The sequence below is a fragment of the Bidens hawaiensis genome, unplaced genomic scaffold (assembly GCF_021521415.1).
Source record: "Bidens hawaiensis isolate Kalapana, Puna unplaced genomic scaffold, B.hawaiensis_p1.1 tig00008535_1, whole genome shotgun sequence".
Lineage (NCBI taxonomy): Eukaryota > Viridiplantae > Streptophyta > Magnoliopsida > Asterales > Asteraceae > Bidens > Bidens hawaiensis.
This window is the reverse complement of record NW_027491610.1, coordinates 813,053-832,108: the sequence shown is the minus strand read 5'-3', so window position 1 is coordinate 832,108 and position 19,056 is coordinate 813,053. Positions and strand designations below refer to the sequence as shown.

The 19,056-nt window shown below is 41.1% G+C and overlaps 1 protein-coding gene across 1 annotated transcript; it reads right to left on the bottom strand.

The window, feature by feature from the left end:
• Positions 1–7,469: 7,469 nt before the first annotated feature.
• On the bottom strand, positions 7,470–9,577 carry LOC143529332 (small ribosomal subunit protein uS10y-like). The gene is made up of 4 exons (XM_077025151.1): positions 9,428–9,577; positions 8,370–8,491; positions 8,160–8,273; positions 7,470–7,793 (listed from the first exon to the last, which is right to left on the bottom strand). The coding sequence occupies exons 2-4, from the start codon at positions 8,479–8,481 to the stop codon at positions 7,651–7,653; spliced, it is 369 nt and encodes a 122-aa protein (XP_076881266.1). The 5' UTR covers positions 8,482–8,491; positions 9,428–9,577; the 3' UTR covers positions 7,470–7,650.
• Positions 9,578–19,056: the final 9,479 nt, after the last annotated feature.

Sequence of the window (19,056 nt, the reverse complement as noted above, 5' to 3'; positions counted from 1 at the left end):
TCGACAAACCTCCTATGGTTGATTATTATTTATTGTTTATTGTACTCGTACGCGTTTGTAATCGGATCCGGGTTCGGGTTTCGGTTCATGGTTCGTTTTAAATGTTTTATTCCGCTGCGTTTCTTTATTGTTTCGTTAATGAGCTTAATAATTAATATGGATTAATTATTATCGAAACGAAATATTAAATAAAACGGGTCAAATAGTTTATCCGTTTTTGTCTCGGACCACCGTTGAAACCCAACAGTGGTATCAGAGCCGCGGTTACAACGTACGAGTCGATACCGGTTCGTTTAAAACCGGATCTACATCTTAAACTTTAAATCGTTTAAAGTTTATAGATCTAGATTTATTTTCGGATGATTTTTGATTGTTCAAAGTTTTGTTTATTTTATTTGACCAAGTCAAAACGACCCAAAATTTTATTTGTTGTGAATATGTAAATTCGGCCCCGACCTATGTGATTGTTTAGTTGTGTTTGGTGTTTGAGCTTGTTTTGGCCATATGGTTGGTTCAAAAGTTGTAAAAAGGTTATTATTTATTTTTCGGTTTTCTTTTGGCCATAAAGATGGTTCAAATTTGTAATAGGACAATATGTTGTTAGTTTATAAATTTGTAATTAAGAAGACGCAAAGATAACCAGGACGAGCTCGAGGACCATTTAGGAGTTAGTGGGAGTTCGGGCAAGACGACGGGATGCACAGCGAAGTCCATCCTTGTGGTTGTTTGTGTTGTGACCCCTTGACCCGATCGGTCTCCCTAATTGGCTCTAGCGAGACCGATCAACTTTTGGCCATAAAGGATTTACATATTGTTTGTTATTTGCTATTTGTGGTTGCTTGGTTTGATTATAATAGGATTATAATATCACCAACCTAATACCAAATAAATTGGAAAATAAACATTTTATTAACCGATTTTGTTTTGCAAATTAAAAGCGTTTTGATTTCCAAAACTAATAAGTAATTAAAATTGGTTAATCGTATCGCTACCAACTTAGTTTTAATAGGTTATTTAAAACTAAGTGTCCTGAGAGATGAAAGGGTTCATCTATTCGTCGCGATAATAAATACAGTAAAATTTGACTTTTGCTCTATTTGGTAATTTTAAAAGTAATCCCAATTTAAAACCAATAGTTTATGCCAATCATACTACAAGTCACACTTGAGGCATACTGCGAAAATTCGAGTGTTTGGAGCCACAGCACCGCACTTGTTTTCTAGCCTATCCCTTCAAGGTGAAAGCGGTTCGTTGACACATCCGGCGCTTTCACACGTCACTATACTAGGACAACTATTACTTTACTCTTCTGTTACGTGCTACAGCTGTCTAGAGACTTAAAATGGGCAAAGATGAGGCTAAACGTATCGATACAGACAATCGTTGTCTCTATAGGCCTCATAACCGAGAGTTGTGCTCTATTCACAATTGACAATCGTTGTCGGTCTGCCTAACCACTTATTAATGTTGCGTGCTACAGCTGCCTTTAATAACTGGAAGCCAGATTCTCATACTCCTAATTATATAATGTTATTGGGTCATTAATAATAGGACTACAACATCGAAAATACTAATTAAATTTACTTTTGCTTAATTAATCAGATGTCGTCAATCGAAATCTCTCCTTTCACCCTTAAGACTATCCTTGAGAACGATAAACTGAACGGTACCAACTTCATCGAATGGCACCGCAACTTGAGACTTGTTCTAACCATGGCAAAGCGCCTGTATGTTCTTGATGGACCTGTTCCAAACGAGCCTGAAAACAACACAGCCGCTGCACGAAAGGTTCTTGACAAGCATAAGGATGACTCGGCTGAGGTCTCCTGTATTATGCTAGCCACCATGACTTCTGAGCTTGCTAAAGGCTTGGAAGACTTTGGTGCCTATGAGATGCTTGAGCAACTCAAGGACATGTTTCAGAAACAAGCCCGTCAAGAACGTTTTGACACCATGAAACAACTCATCAGTTGCAAGATGGCAGAGAGGTCTCCCGTCAGTGCTCATGTTCTTAAGATGAAGGGGCACATCGATCAGCTCAAGAAACTTGATTATCCCATGCCCGATGAGATGGCATCGGATTTCATTCTCAACTCTCTCTCCAACTCATACGACCAGTTCGTAATGAATTTCAACATGAATGGTTGGGTAAAGACAGTGTCGGAGCTTCATAACATGCTCAAGACGGCTGAGATGAACATTCCTTCAAGGACCAATCAAGTTTTGACCATTCGATCTGCTGGTGTCAAAAAGCCTAATCCCAAGAACCGGGGTTATAAGGGTAAAGGCAAGAAGAATGTTACCATTGCTGCCCCTCGTGTCACCAATGCTAACAAAGGGGTTCCAAAGATACCACCGCCGCCCCTGAGGAGCGCAAGTGCTACCGATGCAACCAAATGGGACACTGGGTGCGAAACTGTCCCGAGTACCTTGCTGAGATCAAGATGAAGAGAGCCAATTGTGAAGGCTCTTCTCAAGGTATTTTCATATACGTTATTAAACTTTTCACTGTCTCTAGCAACACATGGGTATTTGATACCGGATGTGGTTTCCACATCGTTAATGTCTTGCAGGAGCCTGAGAAGTGGAGGAAACTGAATAAAGGCAGCATGGAACTCATCGTTGGAGATGAGAAGAGAGTACCAGTTCAGGCAACTGGAGTATTTCATGTTACTTGTCCATCTGACCTAGTTTTTCATTTGAAAAAATGTTTGTATGCTACTGGTTTGACCAGAAACATCATTTCAGTTTCGTTGTTGTTTGAACAAGGTTTTAAGTACGGTTTCAATGGCATGGCTATTTCTACTTACTTAAATGATATCTTTTATTTTAAGGCTAAACCTTGAAATGATATATATTAGATTGATGTTCAAACTAATAATAACGTATATAATCTTTCAAAACGTATCAGATCTGGCATTAATGATACAACTCTATGGCATTGCCGACTTGGCCGCATAAGCAAGGCAAGAGTTAAAAGTCTCCAATCCGAAATGATTCTTGAATTCACAGGACCAGACTCTTTTGACGATTATGAGTCTTGCTTACCTGGAAAACTCGCCAAGGACTCCTTCACACATGAAAGTGAACGAGAAAGAGATCTATTAGAACTCATACATACTGATGTATGTGGACTTTTCAGAACCACGCCTAGAAACCATGAAAGATACTTCGTCTCTTTTATCGACGATTATAGTCGATATGCTTATGTGTATCTTATGAAACATAAGCATGAAACTTTTGAAATGTTCAAAGAGTTTCAAAGCGAAGTGGAAAACCAACTTACTAAAACCATTAAGATACTTCGATCAGATCGAGGTGGAATCTATCTCAGCTCAGAGTTCATCAATCATCTAAAAGAGTGTGGAATTGTTTCACAGCTCACTCCACCTGGCACACCCCAACATAATGGCGTGAGCGAAAGGAGGAATCAAACTTTGCTAAACATGGTTTGATCGATGATGTATAAAACTAACTTGCCTCACTCTGTTTGGAATTTCACTCTTATGACCGCCTCCCGCATTCGTCAAATACTACAACCAAAGCGGTTATTACTTCTTTCATCCTGATACAAATATGATTTCTATCAAAAGGAAAGACCACTTCCTCGAGAAAGAATTTCTCGATCGAGGAACTGGAGATTACATTGTCGATCTTGAAGAAATTCAAGAACCACAAACAACCGCTGAAGAAGTTGGAGTGTCTGATCAACAAATTGTTGTTGCTGATACATCAGACATGAACACGAGCGTTCGCAGAAGTACTAAGACTCTCGCACCCAATCCTAGATACCTATGGCATCTGGATGGTCCGTAAGTCTTATTAGTAGCCGAGTCTGGCGACGAAGCTACTAACTACATATCTGCAATCTTGGATCCGGAATCCGAGAAACGGTGAGATGCCATGAACGCCGAGATGCAATCTATTCATAACAATCAAGTCTAGAACTTGATTGAGCTACCCCCCGAAGGTCGGGCAATAGGGAGCAAGTGAATTTTAAGCAAGCATCTCGAAGCTGAAATCTTCACTTGATGAGAAAATCAAAGAGTTTGGTTTTATCAAAAATAAAGATGACCCTTGTGTTTACATAAAGGCTAGTGGGAGCACTGTATCATTCCTCATCTTGTATGTGGATGATATACTGATCATTGAAAACAACATTCCTATGCTTAAGGGAGTTAAGCACTGGTTGGAATCTTGTTTTGCAATGAAAGATCTTGGAGAAGCCACATATATTCTGGGAATAGAAGATCTACCGAGATAGATCTAAGTGACTTCTAGGGCTAAGTCAGAGTACATACATAAGCAAAGTCATGACACGCTTCTCAATGGACAACTCCAAGATTAGAGCTGTTTCATTGCTAAAAGAACCGTCTTAGCAAATAGCAATCTCCGGCAACAGACATTGAGACAAAGCACATGCAAGCAATTCCATATGCTTCAACGATTGGCTCTGTCATATATGCTTTATTATGCACTAGACTTGACGTCTCGTAAGCGTGTTTGGAGGAATGGAAGAGGAGCTCATTGTAAGGTGTTACAATGACGCTAACTTCCAGAATGACCGAGATGTTTCTCGCTCATAATCTGCTTGGATGAAGAAATTCATAGCCAACCTCGATCTAGTTCCTACTTTAGGAAAATGATCGACGTGATATGTGATAACACAGGTTCTATTGCTCAAGCCAAAGAGCCCAATATTCATCACATGGCCAAGCACATTCTTAGTTCCACTATATACGAGAAATACTGGAACGAGGTGACATCATAATAAGCAAAGTAGACACAGATCAAAAACTAGCTAACTCGTTCACTAAGCCAATGACTCAGGACAAGCATGTAGATGCTATCAGGGTTAGATTTGCTAGTGATTTATTTTGGTTTAGTATTTGGATGTATGAACATTCAAACAGTTGTACTTTTCAGTTCACTTTTGATTTAATGGTTAAATGCAAACGATGAATGATACAACTGTGTTCTTTTAATACGTTTAATCCATGAATATTATATTCTAAATTATCCGTAGTCGGTCAGACTCGTGGGAACGATTCTTAATTAAGACTATTCTGACTTTGGACTCAAGAAGTTGACTTCCAAACTCACAGACCTCATTATGAATGACGTTGGATGTAATTCGCATCAAATCATCTTCATGGATCTTGATAATAAGATGTTTTGATAATAGTATGCTCATTTAGTATCCTTAGACCTGAGATACATATTAGAACTTTCGTTTACCGAGGAATATTCTTTGATCATGTCAACCGCTGTTGCGTAACTGCCAGCCATAAAGGCACTGGTTGGGAATGTTCTGGAGTTCAGTGGGAGTTGTATGTAGTCAAGATGGGATTCTGTACTCTTACATTCAAATGTAACAGTTAGACATTTTGGCGCCCTCGTTGATTCAAACTGGTAAAGTGTGAGGCCTCACCCAAACTAACTGTGTGTTTGATTGGACCACTTTGACTCTATATCGAGAACTAAAATAATTGAACACTATATGAGATTGATTTGATCCATGTCTCATTGTTCAATTAATGTCTTATACAGAAAGGATAGATGACAACGATTACTATAAATTCATTGTCTTGCAATAAGGTATTCCAAGATACTTTGGTTATGGATTTAAAAATGTCACATTCGGTTGGGGACATCTATGTGTAGCTAGAACGCCTCTGGCTGTCAGCGTTGTGATACTTGACCCAAATACGTCCAAGTGGGAGACTGTTGGATTTTATGGACGTTTCGGGTCAAGTCAACGTGACCGACCCGAACGTGACCCGGACAGAGTTACACCGGGGGTAACGAGATAAAGGCCTACTTAAAGGTTAATTAGGCCCGACACATAAAATAATTATATGGATATGATTGTGGACTAGACTTTGTTAATTGGGCTCAAGCCCAAGTTGGTTAATTGTTAAACCCTAAGTTGATTACCTATAAATACATATATATTATCTATTTTTGGTAACTTTTAACAATAACTAAAAAAACCCTAGTTGCCTTACATAATCCGGCGCCGAATTCCGGCAGCCCCGGTTTTCCGGCGAGACATTCCGGCCACCACACTTCAATCCCAGCCACCAACACTGTTCTCCGGTCACCATTACATACATCGCAGCTCCTTATTAGCTCCGGTGTACTCGAGATCTCATATCTCGATTTTCCGGCGACCATTCCGGCAACCGAATAACCTTCTCCGGTCACATCTACCGCCGTACTTCGTGAGCTGCTGCTGTCTGAGGTTGTTAGCCACAATCCGACACCACCCGCTGCCTATACTCCGGCGAGTTCATTGGGATTCCGGGAATCCCGTTTTTCCGGCGAGTTTTATCCGGCGACCTTAAAATTGGTGCTAATAGCTGCTGATTGTTTCTCTTCTGTCCGTCGTCTTCTACAAGCTGTCAGATCTGAGCATTATCACTTGCTGCCGGAGCTCCGCCGCCGCCGCTAGCCGCCGCCGCCGCCGGAACTTCATTGCTCTTTGATTGTGTCGATCTAGCGTGTCTCGTATACTCTCGGTGTCTTCCCGGTTCTCGTAACCGAGGTATATCGACAAACCTCCTATGGTTGATTATTATTTATCGTTTATTGTACTCGTACGCGTTTGTAATCGGATCCGGGTTCGGGTTTCGGTTCATGGTTCGTTTTAAATGTTTTATTCCGCTGCGTTTCTTTATTGTTTCGTTAATGAGCTTAATAATTAATATGGATTAATTATTATCGAAACGAAATATTAAATAAAACGGGTCAAATAGTTTATCCGTTTTTGTCTCGGACCACCGTTGAAACCCAACACTTACCAACAACTATATGATTTAATCGACTGTTTTTACAAATATGTTTTTCATTAACACTTGTTGGTCTTTATCTGGTTATAAATCCCTCCAATTTGTTTGGTAATAAAAGAGGCTGCCTAAGTCACTAGTTTCTAAACCAAAAGGGCGTCTGGTCAAATGGTATTTGGGGGTGTAACAGGTGTTTCCTCCCTTGCTGAAAGAGAGTTCAATCCGCAGTTTACAAGTTATATTGATTTAAGAGTACATTAGTAAATCAAAGATTCCTCACCTGCCACATTTTCTTTCGATGGCTCAATCGACTCCGCTTAAAAGTACAATACGCTTATACATTTTCCGGAGCAAAAATACATGGAAAAAAAGAGATTTCTAGTCAAGATCGTTAAACAAAGATCAACTTGATCAATACACAAATATTCTTTTTGTCATTCGATCAATGTTGTGACAAGCCACTTAAACTACACCACCTTAGTCGCCTTCATCACACGCCTTCATCACACATTAGCTCCAGCATGGCAACATCTCGGCCATCGTATAGTCTAACTTATTACTCTATTATCGTTTGTTTAGTCATGTAACTCGGGTGGATATCACTAATGAGATTGTGTAGTATTGTAGTGGGATGTTATAGTCAGGTTCCTCATCAAACAACTCACCAATAAAATTGCAAAGGTAAATGATACGAAAATGCATTAAAGGTTGTGAAAAATACAAAACATATAAATAAACACAACTCTGAATTTCTTCTTGTCAAATACTTTCAAAATTGCAAAGATATTAAACGCTACATGAAATGAAACTATTGCACAACCAAACGACATTCTTACTCATTGAACATAGAACCTGGTAATGTCTAAGAATCGGCAATGGTGACCTCAACTTCAACACCGGGTTCAATGGTGATGGAGGTAATTTGCTTCACAACATCCGGTGAGCTGAAAAGATCAATAACACGCTTGTGGACTCGAAGCTCAAATCTGTCCCACGTGTTTGTTCCTAAAAATTAATAAAAAAACAACGTTCAAGGATACTTAAGTACTAGATGATAAGAATGTAAAACTATTTAAAAAAAAACAAACTTTATGGGTAAGAGTATTACATGTCAAATCTTAAAATGCCAATTGCGTTTTGGTGAAAATTTACAAATTTTAGTGACAAATATGACCAAAATAAAAGATTTGTCAAGTGTGCCTGATACAATATTCAAATCAATGCCACGGTATATTTTAAACTTGGTGTAGAGTTTAACCCTAACCCTCCTTTAACACCATTATAGAGCATAAGAAAACTAATGCACATGTTGCATTATATCATAATTTCTACTCTACCAAAAAGTTTTAACAAACACAAAATAATCAATACCTTCACCACAAGGAGACTTCCTGGTTGTGATATGAAGAACCTTGGTTGGCATTCTAATCGGTCCCTTTACCCTCAACTTCTTGTCCTTGGCCCCACGAACCAAATCAGCACACACTATGGTTAATGTTATCAACGCAAATTATTATATGAAACTGAATCATTGCATAAGCAATCATTATGTGTAGTAATTGAGGTAGAAGAAACAGATACCTTTCTCAAGATTCTTAACATTCTTGGATGAAAGAGTAATCCTAATCTTGTGGATCTGTTCTTGTGTCTCTTCGAGCCCTGGCTTCGTTGGCTTCATCGCTGCATAAGCCATCTTCTTGGTTCTGGCAAACACAATATTAATCAATGATACAAATAATGATGTTGTTGCAACAGTCTATTTATTTGTATTGTACTTGCACAAACAAACATCAGAGTAGCTATGGAACTGTTTTGTGTTCAAATCTATCAAACTTTACAGGTGTTTGTAGAACTAAGTAGGAGTGTAAACGAGCCAGGCCTGAGCTCAGCTCATTTTAACTTTTAACTAAACAGGACTCAAGCTCAAGCTCTGCTTGTTTATTCTTTATTAATTAATTTAAAATTATTTACGTATATACTTATTATAAAAACATAATACGTATTAGTTATCATTTTTATCATTAATCTAATATAATAACAACTACTATGTACATATATAAAATAAAAACCTAGTGTAGGCTTGAGCCTCAATAAAAGCTCGTGCTCGGACTTGTTTAAGCTCATATCTATTCGAGATTATAACACGCCAACACCTGAGTAAAGAATCCTATGCGCTCGAAACAAGCCAAGCTGTTTCGAGCTGGAGCCTCAAATAAAGCCCGTTTAGTTATCAAGCCCGAGCTCAAGCCTTGTGCTTTCGAGCCTTGTTTAGATTAATTTCACACTACACAGCCAAGCTCGAGCTGAGCTTAGGCTCATTTAACGATTTCTAAAAATAATAATAATAATAATAATAATAACAACAATCATTTACACCCCTAAAACTAAACAGAATTTGGTATAATGAGTAAAAATGAAACTAAAGTGCCTACAAAATAGACCTAATTTCCAAAAAAAAACTAATTGAATTATAAAAACAACAATTAAACATTGCAGCAGCTATGATTTTCTATTCAGATTCAAATATATCTATAAAAGCAACCTAATTTATATAAAATCATAAAGTATGAACAATATACAATCGAATTTAACAAAATTAACAGAAGAACACGTTAAATTAAAGCGGAATTGAAACTCACCGGCTGAGATTACAAGAATATTACGGCGGCGGCGGTGGTGTTTAACACTTGCAGAAGTTCAGAAATTGAAACCCTAGCTCATTTTATAACCCACCCTGGATATTTACAGAAGCTAAGCCCAGAGTCATGTAAAGTATTTGGGCCTGGTTCTAAAATCATTTTTTAAGTATTTTAGTAGTTTCAGTTTTATATTATAGCATAGTGACGTAAAAACAACCGGTCTGGGCCCGCCGACCACCCGACCCGGTTTGTATACCAGCTCACAGTCTCGTTCCCGGGAAATGGTCTAAACCTGGCCCAATTTTGACCAGACATTGACTAACCCGGTTTTTAAGAAAACAACATGCTTAGTTATACATCTCGTATTTGTGTGTCGTGTCGGATACAACTCCTTTTACCTAGAGCATGTTTTTCATATAGACGTATCTAAGTTTACTGTCTGGTTTTAATTATTGTTAATATTTTTACAGGCATGTGATTAAAATCAGCAAAAAGGGAGTTTAAAACTAATTGTTATTCTAAAACTAAGACTGTAATAAATTAATTTCTTATAAAATTTCAAAATAATATGATATTTTAATAAACTAAAGGTTATTAATAAGTGTTAATGTGAGACTAGCTTGTTTGATAGAGGCAATTGCCTTTTAGTAGAAGGTCGTGTGTTTTGATGAGACAGCTTATGTAAATATAGGAGTATTTGAGGATTTTAACCTTTGGAAAAATAATATCACACATGATCTTATAAAAAAGACAGAATTACAAATTTTGTCCTTTAAAATAAGACGAATTAGGGTTCGTGTCCTTTTCTAAGTTTCCTTGCAGGCGGTGTACTTTAAACTTTTTTTTTCTACACGTTATGTCCTTTACGCTAACTGGGTTAGAAAAACTCAGTTAAATGCCCTCACGTGAGGCGCATGTGAGGGCATTTTTGTCTTTTCACATGTACCTGCAACTTCTTCTTCCTCTTTCCCTATGTTTCTTTAATCTCCCTTTCCATCCACCACCAACAGCCATGAACACCACCACCACCACCACCAAAGAACCACAACCATCCAATCTCAAACCATTATTTCTTCTCAATCACCACCACTCACCATATTTGTTACTGATTATCTCAACCCCAATTTCAAAATCCCAGCTCACCTTGAAATGGATTATCTCAACCCCATTCAGTTATCGCAAATCATACCTATTCATCTATTCCTTATCATATTTTGCAACAGATTATCTCCCCTTTGAGTTTGTCCACTGCCACCGTAGCATCATCTACGGCAAGACACCAACGCAGCCACCGCCGCATAGCCCACCACCAAAGTTGACCCATCCACCATTTCTCTCTCTCTCTTTCTCTCCCCGACAACCCGACAACCGTTGTGACATCTGCCCCGATCCGACCCGACCCAGGTACCCGATCTCTCTTTTATTATTTAATATTTATACTTATATTTTACTTTTAATAATAATATATATTTTCCTTCCCGCCTCTCTCTCTCTCTTTCTTTCCGCCGTCCCCTCCCTCTTCCTTCTCTCTTTCCGCCTTCTTTTCCCTCTTGTCGCCGTCCCGCCCTTACGCCTTGTTTCCCTCTTTTCTTCTAACTCTTTGCTTATCCTTTGGTTCTTCCCGCCTAAGGATGTCTGCAGCTCCACGCGCCAGACTCCTTACATGGAAGCCTGCGTGAAGACATCTTGTTCCTGCGATGCGTGAAGAGAACTCTTCTCGCAGCGCGCTAAGAATGCATGTTCTTCCCGCAATGCGCTAAGAATGTATGTTCTTCCCGCGATGCGCTTAGAATTCCAGGTTCTTCACGCAGCGCGTTAAGGATGTGATTCTTCCCGCAGTGCGCTAAGGATTGTTGTGCCAGCCTTCGCGCTCGCGCACTCAGCCTTCTCGCGCTTGACCCTTTAGTCTAGTCCTGTTTTATCCAGCCTGTATGCTTTTGTGTTGCCTTTTCTTCTGAGCTGTTGACCTAACCTATCTAATGTCTGAATAGTTACTTTCGGCGCAGCATGCGCACCAACCCCATTGGTTGACAGATAAAGTGACTGACATAATCTTTTGAGATCTGCTTTTGCCATGCTTGACCAGTACCTTTATCTGATCCGCCCATGCTTTTTACTGTTCCCTGTCAGCTTTATCTTGCCCCCTGCAGCTGCCATATCTTCTGATATCTTTACTTTTCAGAACTTTTTACCGTTGATATCTTTTCTTTTACTTTTTGAGATCTTTTCCCCTTTTTCTAGGGTTTGTGTCTCCTAGGGTTTTCCTATAAATAATAATAATATTTTCATAACACATCACACACAAACACTTAATCTCTCCTGTTCTCTTGCTCCTTGCTCTCTCTGCCGTCTTCCTCTCCTGCCTCCGTCTTCCTCCCTGTTCTTCCCTGCTTTTCCGGTAATATATATATATTATATATAATAATTTACTTATTAATTATGCTAACTTATAATCAAGACTTAAAACAGATCATTAAAACAATAATCTTATTTATAGGTTAACTTGTGCTTGTTTAAAGTTGGTTCTTGCTTTATCTTACACCGCATCGTTTATCAAGTGAGTTATCTCGTATCTAATCCCTTTTTATTTTTGCTTTGGGATGTTCATGTGTTCATACAAAACTTGAGTCTTAAACTGTTTATGAACTTTAGTCGCGCAGTATCCCATGTGTTGAGGACGTAGACTTGGCTGTTTATTTGTATGTGTGGATCATTAACCGTCTTGTCGGTCTATTCCGCAGTTTTCATGGTACCATTAGATGAACACGGGAGAACATTCGTTTATGATTTTCTCTTTTGTTACACTTGCACAGTTAGTCTTGTTTGTGAGCTCAATTGTGAGCACTGGCAGTCTTGTCTCTTAGAGTTGGTCCCGATCAGATTACACCCTTGTTGAAAACCAGACATACACATGTTGCGCGCAGATTTATTGTTATCTATGTATTGTATTAAACTTGATTTCTCACCAACACGCAAGTGTTTGACGTTTATTTTAACACATGTTCAGGTTTGCAGTAGCTGTTTTGGAGCTTGTGGACACGTAGGACGTTTTTACTTTTGGACCTAGAATTAAAATGTATCAAGACAAGTTAATGTTGTTTGAATGTTATAATTTATAATATATTGATTTATGTTTGATTTATGTTCTTTATTTTCCCCGCTGCGCGTGCGCGATGAAATGTGTATTAATAAATATTGACACCAATAGTGTCGCGAGTAATGAAGCAATATGTGGCGCCCCGATGTATAATCCGCCTTTGGTCGGGGTGTTACAGATTGGTATCAGAGCTCGTTGACTTTAGGATAGGTGGTTAGACGTAACGGCCTAGAATACCTAAGAGTCCCTTCTCGCGCATGAGAGAAATCTCATGTTTGCGCGCTTATTGTTAATTACTCGTTATTTATGAATATGCTCGCGCTTGCGCAGTATATGGTTTTATGTTTTATTCCGCGATATTTCGATTTTTGTGAATTTCGATTTTTATTGATTTTACTTACATATTCGTTTGTTGGGATTGAAAATCCGAAAAGTCATGGTGATACATGAATAGTTGATTTTCAATTTCCATTTACGATTATGTTCTGAGGTTGGAGACTTGAAAAGTCATGGTGATACATGAATTGTCAACCTCCAATACTCATTTTCTTGTATATTTTATATTGAAGATTGGAAAGTCATGGTGATACATGAATCGTCAATCTCCAATACTCGTTTACTCGTATATTTTAAATTGGGAATTCGGAAAGTCATGGTGATACATGAATTGTCGATTCTTGATTCGAAATTGTTACCTTTATTAAGTCTGCATTTAGGGTCATTTAATCTACTTTAACTTTTGATAGCATCTAACTCCGTGAAACCAAGCTTTATAAGATTAAAACTTTGCGATAAAAACCAAGATATTAACTAAAATTAAAATTTTTATAGAATGCCTCCGCTATCTCGTCGATTTCAGAGAAGAGAAGCCTCGCGCATGCGTAGACAGCAACGTTCCCAGGAAATGGCCGCCGCAATAGCCCAAGCTTTGAGCCAAAACAATACCAATACCTCGAGTTATAACATTAAGTCCTTTAACGCGGGTAACCCTCCAAAGTTCACAGGTCTTGAAGGAGCCACCGTGATGCTCCAATGGCTCGAAAAGATTGAAAACACTTTCCTCCATACCCAATGCCCCTCAGACAGACGAACCCTATATGCTTCCAGCGTCCTGGAATCCAGAGCGCTTACATGGTGGAATGGAGTAGCTCATGCGCGTGGCGCAGAGGCTGCTTCTAGCATGACATGGGAGGAATTCAAGGAAATTCTTACGCGAGAATTCTGCCCTCCCAACGAAGTTAAGCGCCTGGAGGAAGAATTCTGGAACTTGAAGCAATACAGTGGCGAAGCGCGCGAGTACGCGACGCGCTTCCACGAGCTAAGCTTACTGGTCCCTCACCTTGTTACCCCTTCACGCCGAGCAATCGAGAAATTCCTTGGGGGTCTCCCCATGGAAATTCAAGATTCTGTATGGGCCAGAAACCCAGTTACCCTCTCTGACGCCATCGAGTTGGCCGCTGTGCTCAGCGACAACCATGTCAGAGCAGGAACCCTGTTCCTGCGGGGAACTGAGAAGACCAAACTCACCAAGACTGCCCCTGAACCAACAGAAACCAAACCTGAACCCTCAAACCGTAACAACCTCAAGCGCAGGCGCAAGGCCTATGCGCTTACCAACCCGCCCATTGTCCAGCAACCCGCATACCAACCCCCAGTTTACGCGCCTAACCCACTGTCAACCTACCCAGCACCTCCTGCAGTCCATAACTATGCCTTAACCAATCCAGCACTCCCTGCCCCGCCTCCTAAGAAACCTTACACAGGAAACCATCCCTTTTGCCCAACCTGTAGATTTCACCACCCAACCCAAACCCCGTGTCGACTTTGTAACCGATGTGGCCGTACTGGTCACACTGCTGAAAACTGTAGAGTCCTTCCCGCAAATCCAATTGCGCCAACACCACCAGTCTACCCGCAGAACCCACAATCAATCTACCAAAACCCACGACCCAGATCGTGCTTTAACTGCGGTGATCCCAGTCATTTCCGGAACGCGTGCCCGAGACTACAAGTGCAAATCACACAAGCGAATCCGGTGAACCAGAATTCGAACCAAGTGACGCGTGGACGAGCTTTTAACATAACCGCGCACCAAGCGCAAGCGAATAATGACGTAGTTAATGGTACATTTTTACTTAACGGATTTTATGCTTCTGTACTTTTTGATACTGGCGCCGATCGAAGTTTTATTTCTCGCGCCTTCGAGCAGAAGCTTGCGCGACCGCGCGATGACTTAAAAGAAGATTTTTCAGTTGAATTGGCTAATGGTGAAACTGTTTTAATAAACTCAGTGATTAAAGATTGCACGCTTAACCTTAACGAAAACGATTTTCTAATCGACCTCATCCCCATGCCTCTTGGAAGCTTTGATGTTATCATTGGTATGGACTGGCTCTCGAAGAATCGCGCCGAAGTTATTTGCGCCAAGAAATTGATTCGCATACCTCGAGAAAATGGTGATCTTCATATTTACGGCGAAAAACCCTCCAGTGGTCTTAAACTTATGTCTTGCGCCGAAGCCCGTAGGCTCATGCGGAAAAGGTGTGTTGCATTTCTAGCCCATGTGGTTAAACCTGCTGAAGAGAAGAAGCTTCGCGATATCCCTGTTGTGCGTGATTTCCCTGAAGTTTTTCCTGATGATCTTCCTGGTATCCCTCCCGCTCGTGAAGTCGAGTTCCGTATTGATCTTGTCCCTGGTGCTTCCCCCGTGGCTAAATCTCCTTATCGTCTTGCGCCCGCTGAGATGCAAGAATTGGCCAGCCAACTTCAAGAGTTGACTGCTAAAGGATTCATCCGCCCTAGCTCTTCGCCCTAGGGTGCTCCGGTGTTGTTCGTTAAAAAGAAAGATGGATCGTTTCGCATGTGTATTGATTACCGCGAGTTGAACAAACTCACCATTAAAAACCGGTATCCCTTACCGCGTATTGACGACCTCTTTGATCAACTCCAAGGTGCCTCTTGTTTCTCGAAGATCGATCTCCGCTCTGGTTATCACCAGTTGCGCATCCACGATGAAGATGTTCCGAAGACTGCTTTTCGAACTCGTTATGGCCATTTTGAATTCTTGGTCATGTCCTTCGGTTTAACCAACGCACCCGCCGTTTTCATGGATCTAATGAATCGGGTGTGTAGGCCTTTCTTGGATAAATTCGTGATTGTGTTTATCGATGATGTTCTGGTGTATTCTAAGACCAAGGCCGAGCACGAGCAACATCTTCGGTTGGTGTTGCAAAAGCTCCGAACCGAGCAGCTCTATGCTAAGCTTTCCAAGTGTGAATTCTGGTCTGATGAAGTACAGTTTCTTGGCCATGTTGTGAACAAGATGGGTATTCATGTCGACCCATCCAAAATTGAAGCAATCAAGAACTGGATTACGCCATCCTCTCCTTCTGAGATCCGTTCCTTTCTGGGCTTAGCTGGTTATTACCGGCGCTTCATTTCGAACTTCTCGAAGATCGCTTTGCCTTTAACAGCTCTAACGCACAAAGGTAAACCGTATATTTGGGGCTCGAAGCAAGAAGAAGCCTTTCTAACGCTCAAGCGTTTGTTGTGTGAAGCTCCTGTTCTTGCGCTACCTGAGGGTAATGATGATTTTGTCGTGTACTGCGATGCATCCAACCAAGGTCTCGGTTGTGTTCTTATGCAAAGAGGCAAGGTTATCGCTTACGCATCAAGGCAACTTAAGATTCATGAAAAGAATTATACAACTCACGACCTCGAACTTGGTGCAGTTGTTTTTGCCTTGAAGATCTGGAGACACTACCTTTATGGTACTAAGTGTATCCTCTACACTGACCATAAAAGCCTTCAGCATATCTTTGATCAGAAGGAACTTAACATGAGACAACGCCGATGGAACGAACTCATCAGCGATTACGATTGTGAGATCCGGTATCATCCTGGTAAGGCTAATGTGGTAGCCGATGCGCTCAGCCGAAAACCCTGTCAGCTTAACTGTATCTTGCCGCGCACCCAGCTTCACTTCGCGCCGATTCAAAGCAACCTTGAATCGCGTATTCGTGACGCGCAGCGCGCATCCATCAGTAATGGTAACCTTCGCGCCGAGTTAGCGTGTGGCGCGGAAGCGCACTTTGTCCCTAATCTGAGTGGAATTCTCTGCTATCTCAATCGCATCTGGATTCCCTTTGATGAGAATCTTCGCGCTGATATCCTGAGTGAAGCGCACAAATCTCGGTATTCTATTCATCCCGGCGCTGATAAGATGTACAAGGATTTGCGCATAACTTATTGGTGGCCCGGTATGAAAAAGGATATTGCTGTGTTCGTAGCTAAGTGCCTGACTTGTTCTAAAGTTAAAGCTGAACACCAACGCCCATCTGGTTTGCTCGAACAACCAGAAATTCCTACGTGGAAATGGGAATGTGTAGCGATGGACTTTATTACCAAGTTACCTTTGACAGCAAGCAAACATGATAGCATTTGGGTAATAGTGGATCGATTGACTAAGTCTGCTCACTTCCTGCCCATTCGTGAAAACTACCGTGTTGAGCAACTCGCGCAGCTTTATGTCAAAGAAATTGTCTGCCGTCATGGTACTCCTTTGAGCATCATATCCGATCGCGATGGCCGTTTTATATCTCGCTTTTGGAAATCTCTCCAATCTGCGCTAGGAACTCGCTTGGACATGAGTACTGCATATCATCCTCAGACTGACGGACAGTCTGAGCGAACTATTCAAACTCTTGAGGATATGCTCCGATCTTGTGTTCTTGATTTTGGAGGTAATTGGGATTCACACCTACCTTTGATCGAGTTCTCTTATAATAACAGCTATCATTCCAGTATCGGTATGGCCCCATTTGAAGCACTTTACGGTCGTAAGTGCCGCTCCCCGATTTGTTGGAGCGAAGTGGGAGAAGCTCAAATCACAGGACCCGAACTTGTTCAAGAGACAACCGATAAAATCGCCAAGATCCGTGATCATTTGCTGACTGCCAGAAGCCGACAGAAGAGTTACGCAGATCGTAGGCGAAAGCCTCTCGAATTTCAAGTTGGTGATCTTGTTCTCCTCAAAGTGTCGCCTTGGAAAGGTGTTGTCCGCTTTGGGAAGAAGGGTAAGCTTGCTCCTCGTTATGTTGGTCCATTCAAGATTCTCGCGCGTGTGGGAAAAGTTGCCTACAGACTTGACCTGCCGCCCGCGCTCAGTAATGTGCATCCAACGTTCCATGTATCCAATCTCAAGAAGTGTTTAGCTGACGAGAACCTTCACATTTCACTCGATGAAGTTCAAGTTGATGAATCTATGCATTTCGTTGAGAAGCCTGTTGAGATTATGGATCGCGAGGTTAAGCAAACCAAGCGCAGTCGTATCCCTATCGTGAAAGTTCGCTGGGAGTCCAAGCGCGGAGCCGAGTTTACATGGGAAAGGGAAGATCAAATGAAGATCAAGTACCCGCACCTGTTCTCTGCGCAACCTACTTCGAGATAAATTTCGGGACGAAATTTCTTAAAGTAGGGGAGACTGTGACATCTGCCCCGATCCGACCCGACCCAGGTACCCGATCTCTCTTTTATTATTTAATATTTATACTTATATTTTACTTTTAATAATAATATATATTTTCCTTCCCGCCTCTCTCTCTCTCTTTCTTTCCGCCGTCCCCTCCCTCTTCCTTCTCTCTTTCCGCCTTCTTTTCCCTCTTGTCGCCGTCCCGCCCTTACGCCTTGTTTCCCTCTTTTCTTCTAACTCTTTGCTTATCCTTTGGTTCTTCCCGCCTAAGGATGTCTGCAGCTCCACGCGCCAGACTCCTTACATGGAAGCCTGCGTGAAGACATCTTGTTCCTGCGATGCGTGAAGAGAACTCTTCTCGCAGCGCGCTAAGAATGCATGTTCTTCCCGCAATGCGCTAAGAATGTATGTTCTTCCCGCGATGCGCTTAGAATTCCAGGTTCTTCACGCAGCGCGTTAAGGATGTGATTCTTCCCGCAGTGCGCTAAGGATTGTTGTGCCAGCCTTCGCGCTCGCGCACTCAGCCTTCTCGCGCTTGACCCTTTAGTCTAGTCCTGTTTTATCCAGCCTGTATGCTTTTGTGTTGCCTTTTCTTCTGAGCTGTTGACCTAACCTATCTAATGTCTGAATAGTTACTTTCGGCGCAGCATGCGCACCAACCCCATTGGTTGACAGATAAAGTGACTGACATAATCTTTTGAGATCTGCTTTTGCCATGCTTGACCAGTACCTTTATCTGATCCGCCCATGCTTTTTACTGTTCCCTGTCAGCTTTATCTTGCCCCCTGCAGCTGCCATATCTTCTGATATCTTTACTTTTCAGAACTTTTTACCGTTGATATCTTTTCTTTTACTTTTTGAGATCTTTTCCCCTTTTTCTAGGGTTTGTGTCTCCTAGGGTTTTCCTATAAATAATAATAATATTTTCATAACACATCACACACAAACACTTAATCTCTCCTGTTCTCTTGCTCCTTGCTCTCTCTGCCGTCTTCCTCTCCTGCCTCCGTCTTCCTCCCTGTTCTTCCCTGCTTTTCCGGTAATATATATATATTATATATA